At 38.4% G+C, this 13,738-nt stretch overlaps 1 protein-coding gene across 1 annotated transcript in view; it reads left to right on the top strand.

Annotated features, from left to right (window-relative positions):
* Positions 1–1,117: 1,117 nt before the first annotated feature.
* Positions 1,118–13,738, top strand: part of GABBR2 (gamma-aminobutyric acid type B receptor subunit 2) — a 400,562-nt gene continuing 387,941 nt past the window's right edge. Inside the window, exons 1-3 of the mRNA XM_009643511.2 lie at positions 1,118–1,209; positions 1,552–1,600; positions 1,826–1,963. Coding sequence (XP_009641806.1) covers positions 1,118–1,209; positions 1,552–1,600; positions 1,826–1,963 — 279 coding nt within the window. The remainder of the gene's footprint in view (positions 1,210–1,551; positions 1,601–1,825; positions 1,964–13,738) is intronic.

Raw genomic sequence — 13,738 nt, 5'->3', positions numbered from 1 at the left:
TCCTTATTTCATACATGACTTGTACTTTTTCTTAAACTGTTATTCAGCAATACACTGAAAACATGTGACATAATGCAAAAAAAAAAAAAAAAATCTGGTTTTAAGTTACTATGAAAACCAGTTCAACAACCTCTGTTGCTGCAGCTTGAAATGGTGAAGTGGATGAGGGCAAAGACTTGGCTAAATGTCAGTTAAGTTCAGGTACTAAAAACTCTAGTGTCCTTGGCTGCTTATAAAAGTAAAGAAGTAGCTGAGCCTTCCTGTTGTGCTCAGAATAAAGTGATTTTTAACTAGGGGGTGGAGCAGTAAGACTGGGAGGACGCTGCTTATTCCAGTAATCATAATCTTAATTCCTCCACAATATGAGTTTGCCACCAATCCATCAAACTGACAAGGGAGTGTCTGCCATACTGAATGTTTTTTGGTGGTTTTTTTTTTTTTTCTGTAGTAAGAAGGAAAATTCTTTGCTATATTATGCAATTTTAAAATGTCTATGCAGCAAAAATCTCTATCCGTTTGAAAAAGTGGGAGCAATAATTCTATTCTTGCAGATAGAATGCAAATAGAATAATTTTTCTTTTAGCATATTCATTCAGTAAGAAGATTAATATAAGCTTGCAAACTTCTTAGTCAAAATCTTTATTATCTCAACAGACTGCAATACAATTACTACTTGGATGCTAATAGTAAATGAACTGTTTTATTGAATTGTCGTAATGAAATATCGGAGGCTGGTGTATGATAGTGATTAAAAAGACTGTATTTGAGGAAGACTTTGTAGAGGAGGCAAAAGAGGGCAGAAAACTTTGTTTCCAAAAGAGAGATAAAGAAGCAGCTGCTAGTGGAGCGGTGGCAGCTACTGTTATAGCCTGTTGGCACTCCTGACTTCCAGTGCAGTTTGGAATCAAATTCTTAACTTCAAGGATGTGTTTTATTAATAGTCTGCTGCAAGCTCAGGAATTAAACCATGACTACATTAAGTTATTACGAATGATTGATACAACTCCGTTCAAGGACTGATACTAATATCTTTTGCAATACTGACTAGCATCACACTCTGTTTCTTAGTTTGCAGTCCTGGTCTCAGTTTATGGTAAAATTCTTTACACCTGAAATAATGATCAAGCTAATTATCAGAGAAGCCCGGAATAAGTCAGGTTGGAAGGGACGTCAGAAGGTCATTTCGTCTAGTCTTCTGCTCCAAGCAGGGTGAGCTATGAGAGCAGACCAATTAATCCTTAACTTTAAAAAATATTCTTTTGATAATTTTTGAAGACTTTGTGTTGTCCTTCTAAATAACAGTCTCTCTATTATATAATTTTGCACAGAATACTGAGGCTGGACCTTAAGGGGTGGTTACTTGGAAGTCTTCATTAGAGGCAGAACTTTCTTTACAGAGACCATGAGTAGTGTCAAACTTTCCTCCAGCTATGGAAGTCCTGCTGGCATCTGGTGTTAAACTCTGAATTTTGCTTTGAGAAATGGTAGCTCTGAATGTAGAAAAGGTTTCAGTCAACAATTTCTTGTTAGGGCTTTTTTATTCTTTGTCAGATGTTGGTATCAAAATTCAGATGTTGCAGCTTTGGCTTGGAAGGAAGACGTAAGGGGGTTTGAATGACGTAAGGAGAGGGTTTCCTGTTTTACTACAGCACATTTTAGTCAGAACGGAGTGCTCCAATTTTTCATGTTTGGATCTTAAGATGTTATATATTGTACAATTTTTACATCAGTGCAACCCCTGAATTTTTGTTCCTGCCCAGTAGTTTATTTCTCAGTTAGTTATGTTATTTGCAATACTGAGTATTGCCTCTGTTTGTTTTTCCAGTGTGACAATGCAAAAGGACTCAAAGCCTTCTACGATGCAATAAAATATGGACCTAATCATCTGATGGTTTTTGGTGGCGTATGCGCAACGGTTACTTCTATCATTGCTGAATCTCTAAAGGGATGGAATTTGGTTCAGGTAAGCCATGCAATGGAATATATTCAAATGCTGACTATGTTGTATCTCTATCTTTTTTAAAATTTAGAAGCTTAGTATTTGATGCTTTTTAAGCTTAACATTTTGTGTAACTAATGTATCTCAGTTTTGAAATTATATGTAAAGAAAAACAGCTACTTCGATGAAGTACGAGATCTTTAAGGCTTGGCATTGTACTCAAAATGCTTGTGAGTATGGGGCAGCAGTCGTGTGTCTCAGTAGATTAATTAAATAAAATTAATGTAATGTATTTCATAAAGCAACCTACGTGAAATTAAGTTCAGTCATGGGAGGTGAGCAAATCTAGGAGTTATCCAAAGTTAGAGGAAACAACTCATCAGGCCTTAAATTATGGTACGCTGGGGTCTTTACTTGGTCTCTACTCAGTCATAATGCAATAATTCCTATTGGCTTTAAAAGTGTTGGAAGTACATAAATTTTAAGTAGTAACTGGGTACATATCTTGGTATTTGACTCACAAAGCACATTTATTCCCAGCTGTTCTTATTTCTGGCTTTCTTTCAAAGGTCAAGTTTGTGGAAAGGTTCCCTCTGCTGAGGAATCAGAATTTATTAATACTAATCTTTAAAATGCAGATGATAACAGCGTGATTTTCATTTCTTCAGTCATCTGTCCAGTGGTGATCTTTGGATTGATGGCTGTTCATTCAAGGTAGCCAGCCAGTTTTGCTTTTCGGTTGTGGAAATGCCCTGGCTTCCTACTCAATATTCACATTGAGCAAAGATAAGTTTGTCTCATTTTCATTATAATAAACAAAACTTTCTATAGCAAAATAATAATATAGAACAATTACCTGAGGTTTCAGTTACAAACAGACTCCTCTTTTCCACCTGGAATACTCACTGAGATTAGTGCAGAATGAACAAATGAGGCATAATTAAGTTTGTGAAGAAGATGATGATCAGAGTACAAATGGGAAAATCTTAGGAGGATAATTAAAGTAGCTTGTTAACTGTGTTTGCAATGCTTGTCGTATCAGATCTTTTTTTTCTTGTGCTTCAGGATTTTTTTCTGATGTGAAAAACATCAGTTCTACTATGGAAACAAAATAATAGTATATCTCTGGGGATAACAGAGAAAGCAACAGAAAGCTTGAAACTGTCGTTTAACACTCTCTCTTAAAAATTGCCTAGTCCAAGGCCTATGATGAAGTATGTGGCTGGAGCTCTGTTTTTCTGGAATTTGTCACATGGCACTTCCAGATGATGTAGGATGTTTTAAGGAGTTGGATTTCATTGTGCTAAATCCTTTTCATTTGCAGTCAAGTTCTGCCTGCTAAGGTCTGAAAATCAATTTGTTAATGCAGTTGCTCAGTCAATAAGGAAGGGCAATTAGAAAGCTTCTATTTCCTTTTAAATGCCTGAATTTGTCAATGTATGTGTTAACTTATATAATGATATGAAGCATTGCTACCAGACAGCATCTATTTCTTAGCATTTAACAATTACAGCTGTGACTAAGTCTTAAACATTATTAATGATATCAGTACATCAAGGGATTCTCTGCTGCTTGGGCTTAGTATCCTGCAGGCACTAGATAAATCCTCACATGGCATAACTCCACTTCGTGTCAGGTTTTTATATATTGATCGACTGAATGATGAAAGGACACATGACAGCGTGGCTGGGAAGTGTGGCGAGGCTTAGTGGATGGTATAGCAGGAACAGAAACAGTCTAAATACAGTTTGTGAAAGTGTTATGTCATACGGTGACAGCAATATGTGTATCTGCAAATCAACAGACATAGCGTGTATAAGGTAGTGGGGAAACGGAGTACAAATCCTTCCACTCCTCTGGATCCACTGTCATAAGCATCTCTGATTAAAAACATAACTTGAATAGATAGAAATCTGTAGTTCTTGGAAGTGGAGCAATAATATTTAGCCTGATAAAATACAAGACTGTCCTCCCTCAAAACTTGAAATTTTACCTCACGGAATCACAGCAAACTCATGTAAATAGTTGTATGAATTTGTGATCATGATGAAGTCGTTTTATGTTTCAATCAAGAAGAGGGAAAACAGCACAGGGACAAAAACTAACCTGACAGTGTGTTATTGAATAGAGGATATGCATTTGGATGTCTGACTCCACTGTGTTTTCCCTGTGCAGGCAGTCACAAAAACAGAGCTCTTAACCCTAGCAGGAATATTTGATTTACACAGGTGTCATGTAGTTGAGCGAAGTGATGACTCTCTTCCGTACAAGAGAAATGCTGGATGATACTGATAGTAGTGGGAGGAATAGGAAAGAAAAGAAAGATAACAGGATACAACAACTGAAAAATTACTTTCCTTGGTAAATATGGTATGAGGTTAACTGTCTGCAAAACTTTTCTGAAAGCCTTTTAGCCCTTGAGTTCCAAATTTTTGTGTAACTGCTTTTCCTCTGTGGGAATTTTTCTTTTCTGCCTCTTCCGCTTCTCTCCAGTAAAAAATCTCCAAACACATGCAACAAAGTAAAGGGCAAAGAGTATAAATAGGCTGGAAATGATCACGTTGCATTTGCTACCCAGACAATGTTATACTAGTGATGAGAAGGGGGGGGGGGGAAAGGAAATAAATTTTTGCAAGACAGCTTCAGTATCTAATCTCTTTACTGTACGCTGCTGATAATTGCACTGTCTTTTTGACTTCTACTTCACCGGTTAATTCAGTTCACTGATGGCCTTCAACAATGTGGAATAGGGAAGACTATCAGAGGTTGAGAAGAGTCTCAGCCTGAAGGTGACTTGCCTTATTTCTGTGCCATATCTAAACAGAGGGTACTTCTCCTCCCCCATCTTGACCGATTTTGATTTACTTATGATCAGAATGGGAGATTCTGTTCTCAGTTGGCTGCCTTCAACTGCTGGCTGATTTAATTATCCCTTACTGTAACAAAAGTAATGATTTTTTTAATGGAGCATTTTGTATCTGTGGCAAGAGCAAGTTGTTTTAGCCCGCAAACACTTATGTCATCCTTAAGGGCTTTCACCGAGGTATGCTAGGTGGCACAACCTGAAAACTGTTTTCTGAACACACATTTTCAGGAAGACAGACGCAGACACCCGTTCCTTAGCTCCACTTCTCAAATCCAACAAATTAAAAGCTTCCTCGGGAGTAATCTCTGTGTGCCAGCAGTCCTTACTTTGTTGACTGACGGTCTGAGCATGGGTTGAACACTGCACTTGTGGCTTTTATCTCCAGTTTGTGGTGTGGAATTAATTTGAACCTTTGTTAATTTGGTTAAAAAATGCCAATAATATTCTGTGCATCTGAAAGTGGGTCATAAAGGCATGAAGGTATAATGCTGGGCAATTGTGGTGCTGTATGGGGAATATTTCGGTGTCAAATTCTTCCAGGTTCGTCTTATCCCCATTCCCTTTCAATGTGTATTCAAGGCAATTAAACGGTGTGAAGAAGAATCATTAATAGTTTCTACAATATATTGCAAAAGAGCATTTACATATTTTTATTTTATACACTGAAGCATTCCTGTTTTTTTTTGCAATACAGAGGAGGTGGTTTGCAGTTCAGTCTTTCTCTTCTCTCTCAGGATATCCATCAACTGTTTACCTCTCCATGTGAATTTCTTACAGTGACAAAAGCATCTAATTTGTATAGATTGCTGTTTCTCCTATCTTCCATTGTCATCTCTCGCTTTTCCTGATTGCCATATTAATATAAACATTCAACCAGGATGACAATTTTGACCAAACTGGTCATCTCTCTTAATTTGTCTAATCATAGAATCGTTTAGGTTGGAAAAGACCTTTAAGATCATCAAGACCCAACCGTTAGACTTCTTGTGAGACTCTTTCTTCATTTTGGAGATTTTTTTTTTTTTTTTCTTTCATTGTGTCATTTTCATTCTCTTACAGCCTGCTTCATTTACAATTTCCTTTAACTCTGGAAATAAGCCTCTTCCAGAAACAAAGTATAAATGTTACTGCTTCCTTGGAATATCTTCTGTTTCTACATATTTAGTGTAACCTAGTCGTACCTGCTGGCTTCTAGGCAGTTAACTGCTACCAGTGGTGCAGTGATTAGATCATTCAAAACAGAGAAACCTTGTTTTGGATTTAGCACCTCATGTAGAAAAGTTTTCTAAGAAAACTATAGGTGCCCTAACCTCATTCTGTGGGCTGCGCTTCCCAGCAAATGTGAGCCTCCCCTATTAATACAGGGCAAGTTCACTTTAGAAAGGGAAAACTCCATTCGTTCTCTAGCTCAATGTAGTTGAGTGTTAAAGAGCCTACCCTGAGATTTGTTTTGTTATACCAGAGATCCATAGGCATTCAAGATCCCATCTCTGAATTACCAGAAAGACTGCTGATGTTAATCAGTGCTCTTTCTAGTCCTTGGTTTCCTTCTGAAACAAGGCTGATGTGGTTGCATTGTCAGTTCCTCCGAACAATTTTGGCCACTGGCCGATTGCAACCAAATTTTAACAAAAGATTTCCCAAAAATTATTAGTGTCTATACATTCCTGTGAAAATGAACTGCGGAGGAGAGGGATCCTCATGAACGAAGCAGAGGCTGCGGCGTGAGCTCAGAGATAGCTTGGAGCCAGCCATGACATGTGGTGCTCCTTGCCTAGCTGCTGCTTATGGGAAGGCGACTGCTTGCATTGAGAAGAGAGCAAGAGGAAAGCAGCAGAAAGTTAGTTGAGAAAATGCAGAGGAAGGCTGAAACCCAGAAGGATATGAAGTAGGAGCTGGAGTGTGTGCTTGTGTGTGTATAGAAGCTTAGGACGTGTATTTGTAGGAAACCAGGCTTTGTTACTGACTCTGTTACTCATTAAAATTCTGGTTAATACAGAATTTCACAACTATATGCAGGTCATAACCAGTGTTTTTTAACACTTAAGTAATGCAAGTCATCACAGAGGTTTCTATACTGGCCACTGAACCAAATTTCTTCATGTTAATGTCTGAATTTTTAAATGCTTGTTACCCGGAGCTCTGGCACATAAACATTTGATAAAAAATGCATTGGGCTTTTTTTTTTTTTTTTACATTCCTTGTCACATTTGTTCCAGCACAGTGAGTTTGTGCTACTTTTGCCTTCACTGCACAATTTCCATGTATTATTAGTCCGAGCAATGAAAAAGGGCATTTAAACTAGTCTTTGGCTAAGAAGATTAGCTACTTCTATCTATGAGATGCAGGCAGTCCCACTTGAACAGGACTTTGTCCCACTAGAATATGACCCAATGCACCACAAAACTAGAGTCTTCAGCTTCTTGGCCCACAATTCACCATCATAATATATTTTTTCTTTTTTTTTTTTTTTTTTTCCTTTCCTAATTTATCTCCTGGGATTGGGGGGATTTTGTAGACTTTCTGTACTTGTGTTGTACTTCTAACAGGCAAAGTGTATGAAGGGAAACTCCTCTTGAGGTCGTCTTATGTAAGATGCAAACCTAATGATGTTCTGGCCTTGCTTTTAGGAGTTAGCTGAGCACTTAAGGAGGTTTTGCTCACTTCACTCTAGGAATGCCTGGGAGCTCCTGAACAGGAAGAAAATACAGCAGGACTGACCTTCAGGCAGAATTTCATGTGAAGTTTCTCCTCATTTGAGAGAAGCTCTGCAGGTATCCAGGTAGTGCAAAACAGAGGAGGTGGTTTGCAGTTCAGTCTTTCTCTTCTCTCTCAGGATATCCATCAACTGTTTACCTCTCCATGTGAATTTCTTACAGTGACAAAAGCATCTAATTTGTATAGATTGCTGTTTCTCCTATCTTCCATTGTCATCTCTCGCTTTTCCTGATTGCCATATTAATATAAACATTCAACCAGGATGACAATTTTGACCAAACTGGTCATCTCTCTTAATTTGTCTAATCATAGAATCGTTTAGGTTGGAAAAGACCTTTAAGATCATCAAGTCCCAACCGTTAGACTTCTTGTGAGACTCTTTCTTCATTTTGGAGATTTTTTTTTTTTTTTTCTTTCATTGTGTCATTTTCATTCTCTTACAGCCTGCTTCATTTACAATTTCCTTTAACTCTGGAAATAAGCCTCTTCCAGAAACAAAGTATAAATGTTACTGCTTCCTTGGAATATCTTCTGTTTCTACATATTTAGTGTAACCTAGTCGTAACTGCTGGCTTCTAGGCAGGTAACTGCTACCAGTGGTGCAGTGATTAGATCATTCAAAACAGAGAAACCTTGTTTTGGATTTAGCACCTCATGTAGAAAAGTTTTCTAAGAAAACTATAGGTGCCCTAACCTCATTCTGTGGGCTGCGCTTCCCAGCAAATGTGAGCCTCCCCTATTAATACAGGGCAAGTTCACTTTAGAAAGGGAAAACTCCATTCGTTCTCTAGCTCAATGTAGTTGAGTGTTAAAGAGCCTACCCTGAGATTTGTTTTGTTATACCAGAGATCCATAGGCATTCAAGATCCCATCTCTGAATTACCAGAAAGACTGCTGATGTTAATCAGTGCTCTTTCTAGTCCTTGGTTTCCTTCTGAAACAAGGCTGATGTGGTTGCATTGTCAGTTCCTCCGAACAATTTTGGCCACTGGCCGATTGCAACCAAATTTTAACAAAAGATTTCCCAAAAATTATTAGTGTCTATACATTCCTGTGAAAATGAACTGCGGAGGAGAGGGATCCTCATGAACGAAGCAGAGGCTGCGGCGTGAGCTCAGAGATAGCTTGGAGCCAGCCATGACATGTGGTGCTCCTTGCCTAGCTGCTGCTTATGGGAAGGCGACTGCTTGCATTGAGAAGAGAGCAAGAGGAAAGCAGCAGAAAGTTAGTTGAGAAAATGCAGAGGAAGGCTGAAACCCAGAAGGATATGAAGTAGGAGCTGGAGTGTGTGCTTGTGTGTGTATAGAAGCTTAGGACGTGTATTTGTAGGAAACCAGGCTTTGTTACTGACTCTGTTACTCATTAAAATTCTGGTTAATACAGAATTTCACAACTATATGCAGGTCATAACCAGTGTTTTTTAACACTTAAGTAATGCAAGTCATCACAGAGGTTTCTATACTGGCCACTGAACCAAATTTCTTCATGTTAATGTCTGAATTTTTAAATGCTTGTTACCCGGAGCTCTGGCACATAAACATTTGATAAAAAATGCATTGGGCTTTTTTTTTTTTTTTACATTCCTTGTCACATTTGTTCCAGCACAGTGAGTTTGTGCTACTTTTGCCTTCACTGCACAATTTCCATGTATTATTAGTCCGAGCAATGAAAAAGGGCATTTAAACTAGTCTTTGGCTAAGAAGATTAGCTACTTCTATCTATGAGATGCAGGCAGTCCCACTTGAACAGGACTTTGTCCCACTAGAATATGACCCAATGCACCACAAAACTAGAGTCTTCAGCTTCTTGGCCCACAATTCACCATCATAATATATTTTTTCTTTTTTTTTTTTTTTTTTTCCTTTCCTAATTTATCTCCTGGGATTGGGGGGATTTTGTAGACTTTCTGTACTTGTGTTGTACTTCTAACAGGCAAAGTGTATGAAGGGAAACTCCTCTTGAGGTCGTCTTATGTAAGATGCAAACCTAATGATGTTCTGGCCTTGCTTTTAGGAGTTAGCTGAGCACTTAAGGAGGTTTTGCTCACTTCACTCTAGGAATGCCTGGGAGCTCCTGAACAGGAAGAAAATACAGCAGGACTGACCTTCAGGCAGAATTTCATGTGAAGTTTCTCCTCATTTGAGAGAAGCTCTGGTGAATTTGGAGGGAGACAGACCTTTTAGTTCTGCAAATCCTCCCCTTGATACAAGCTGCCAGCAGGAGCTTTGCTGTTATTGATGTGGCCCTCCTGAAGCTCTGTGGTTGCTGCTGGGGAAGAAAATGCACGGGGACTTGAAACAGAGCAGCAGTACCATACCTCCTAATTAGACTGTGCCTCTCTCTGTGTGGACAGATGTGTACATGCACAATGTACAGCAGACTTAGCCTTGGCAAGTTAGTTGTATATTCACCCTTAAACTTAGCGAAAGGTGCAATGCACCAGGGGAGACTAGTTTGGGGCAGAAGAATTAATTTAGTGGCAAAAGTTCTTTCATAATGATAAAAACACTGGCCCTGATTCCCAATGCATTATTTCAGGTGTACCCCAAGGGAGACATTAGTGTTATGCTGCTGTTAAGAGCGGAAATTTGGTCCACAAATTTCAAATTGAAAATTCCAGAAAATTTCCAGGCTGAGGTATGACAAGAAATGTACATTCTATATTGCACGGCAAGATTTAGTAGGACCTTCCCCTCCCTTCTTTCTGTCTTCTGCTTAAATGTATGAAATTGATTTATACTGCGATGAGTTGGCTTAACCTGGTTTTCCATCAGTTTGAAATTGGCTTCTATCCAATATTCACTTTATTTAAATATAATCAGCTGTTCTTTTTCATCTCATTTGTCTTGTATTTCTACTGTTGGAGAAAATAGCAGCCTACAGTGTGCACTCCAGTTTTTGCCTTTGATCTAATGTCAGCAAGTTCAGTTCATTACATAAAGCGTGAATAAAGGTATTTTGATATGGCTCTAGAGCTCGAAGCTGTTGAAGTCTGAACCTATATATTTGTTCTAACTATGATCTGCATGTTCTGATGGAACAGAATATCTTTTTCATTATGTTGTTCTTAGCTGTTTTTCCATAATCATTCATTCACTTCTGTTTAGTGTTGCATTAATAATATGCAATGAATGTGTGATGGTCTAGGGAACAGACACAGACTGGAAAGGCAAGGGTGTCGCTTTGCCGTGCAGTATGCTTTGGGTTTGGGAAAACACATTTAATTCTGAACAAATCATATACTTCTCCCTTCAATCTGAATGGTCTCTTGAAGAAAAATAAGATACATAAAAACCCCCAAACCCGTAGTGTAACGTACAAGTATTGATGTTTTTCCAAACACAGAGCCTTGTGTTTTAATGCTAGCTCAATTTATTGATGAGGTAAGGTGTTTACAATATCCAGCTAAATTTATTATCAGAATAAATAATGGCTGTGTGTTTGGTGGTTTTTGTTTTGTTTTGTTTTTTTCTCCCGCCTTTTGGTATTTTCTGTAAAAAGTCTGAAGTCTTTTCTTGTGTGGCTTTCACAGCCCCTCAGCTAGGATAGACCTGCCAGGCAGAATCTTACTCAGTTACCAAAATGTTTCAGTATTGCACCTTGCAGCTATTGCTGCAGCTTCCTTCACTGCTACAAAAGGTATCCCTTCATGTCCCCTCAGGCAGGTTTATTACTATTTGTTGCTGCTTTTTCTGGAGGTGGTTTTGAGAAGTAGATGGGTAACTTTGGTTGCCATCTCTTCCTTCTCTTCCTCCTCCCTGTTCTGATATGAGAGGCAGACTTAAGGTTTGCTTCTTTGGGAGAGAGCTTGTGGTTTGGTGTCTTCCCTGTGCTGAATGAGTAGGACTGTGATATGCACTGATTTCTTTTTCAGATCTGAGTTTTTTTTCATGGCACATTTTCTAGTACCCTGTCTGATATCTGTTTTCTGTATGGTTCGATTCACCAGACAGTAGTGCTGCTAAATTTCCTTCTAGCCCATAGCTGGTCATAGTGTGTCCTCTTGACTTCCTCTGGGAAATGTCATATGATTTGTGGGGATATACCTGTGTGACACTAACACCCCATTAATGATAATCTTTGATTGTATCTACAGTTCTGCCAGCCCAAAGAATCATCCTTTGATTCTTTAAACCCATTGCTTTCATTTCACGTTGCTCTGTGACCCACAAACCTGGCTTGAAGTCTCCCAGTGTTAGGTGGGAGCATTATTGTTTCTTGGCAGTTGCAATACTGAATTTTGAGCTCCCCTTCGCATTTTTCCCTGTGCCTGACTTTACACAAATCTTGGGTTTATGTTTCTTGTTTGAAAACTAGCTCAGGGAAATCAGATGCTAATTGGTTGCCCATCTGTATATGATTTTTCTGCTTTAAAGGTTATATTGATTGAAAACTATCTCACCTCATTGAAAATATAACTTGGTCACTTTTTGGTTGGTTCTTGGCAATCGTTATTAATTTACTCCAAAATGTTCAGATTAAAGTATTGTATTTCTGTGAATATTGAAACATTTAAAATATTCTAGAAAGTTGTTTTCAAGCTTCTTTTACCACCAGTTCCCCAAATATAGTCCTTCTGATTATTTTCACCATGCCTGTAATTTCTGTAAAGGTGGAGTTGGTTATTTTGGTGTGCTGTTCGCCAGAGTGACTGCTTTAATTAGTTTCTGAAGGGTGGCTCTACGAGACCAGCTTGTTGGCCTGTTTCTCAACAGCCACCTTAGAAAGCCCTAGGATTGCTTCCTCTCCAGTCCCTTTGACCAGCCTGGATTGAGTGGTCCTATGTGAAGTTAAAACCACCCTCTGCCATAGCTGCTGTTGTTCTTGGAACATACTAACGTGGCCACAGTAAGAAGGTAAATACAACTAAGTCAAGGCAAAATTGGCATGATAAAATTTGTTGCTTCATACTATTACTCCCACAAGCTTAAATCCGCTTCTTCAATTCGTTCTCTTACTTCAATGTTTTTCTTCATGTTACTCTTCTATTATAGGAGAAGGAAAGCTTTCTCATATAGTAAATTAACCTGCTTTCCCCTGAATGCTGTTGTGGCAGCAGCTACTTATTTTGGGGGATGGCATAATTCATACAAATTCATAAGAGCAGCTCCTGGGCATAGATTGAAGAATAAACTCATGAACCAAGCAGTTGCAAAAAGAAAGCACCTTTGCATAATTTTGAAATTGAAGTAAAATATTTATTGGCCTTTTAAACCAGAAAAAGCTTAATTATGCTCCATTGAAGAAGTAATACATTGCTGATATGTTTATAGAAAAGTAAGTGCTGAAATACAAATCCTTATATAATAAAAGCTTTTCTAAGGGCCTGATTCTCAAGTGCACCGTAGTGTTCCTGGTATATGATTCATCTACTGTATTACAACCAGTATGGCATCTGTGTTAATTCTTGGTATTCTCAGTACTCTATACCTCCAGAGTAGTTCCTGGGGACTTGCAGATCTTGCCGCATGCTTTCGGAAGGCGTCAGTTGAGTTTTAACACAACTGGAAAAGAATAAGGCCTACAAAACAAGGGTTAGTGATTTGGAAACATGTTTATTTTCTTTTAGCCTTAGTTATCACAGATAGCAAAACCAGCATCTCAGTGTCAGGGAAAATAGATAGGATCACTGTAGCTTGAGAGCCTCCAGACTCTGTTGGAAAAGCACTAATAAATGCATACAAAACTGCTGCTGGAAGAATCTGTAGTTGGAGTAAGAAAGTTTGGTCCTAGGATTACACCAAGAACAGGAACAGATTGCACAGCTCTTAAGCATAAACTTGTAATAAGGCATTTCCTTTGCCTTCTCATCACATTCAAGACTTTTAGCAACAGAAAGCTTAAGTAACTGAGTCTAAACTTTTTTTTTTTTTTAACTGAAAAATAGTTCCACAATTTCACCTTTCCAGTCTTTCAGAATCTCTTCTTGGCTCTTTGTGTTGTAATTCTTAACTGCAGTTGCAAATCCAGATTTACTTTGATTTCTTGTCTTGCCTCGGTTTCATTCATTTTTTAGGTGATGAGTATCTTGAAATTTCTGAACTTCGTGTTAAGCTATGCCACATTCTGCTCCTAATTCTGAGAGTAAAGGAAAGAGGGTCCCCAGGGAAGTGCAGTCCTCATCTTCCCTTATTTTGCAGAAGTCCATCCGACTTTGTTATCCAAGCTGATTAACAAGCTACAGCAGGATTGACAGTAAAACAACTATGAGCTTT

The sequence above is a fragment of the Egretta garzetta genome, unplaced genomic scaffold (assembly GCF_000687185.1).
Source record: "Egretta garzetta isolate BGI_Z169 unplaced genomic scaffold, ASM68718v1 scaffold88, whole genome shotgun sequence".
In the NCBI taxonomy this organism is placed as follows: Eukaryota; Metazoa; Chordata; class Aves; order Pelecaniformes; family Ardeidae; genus Egretta; species Egretta garzetta.
This window is presented reverse-complemented; position numbering and strand designations above follow the sequence as displayed.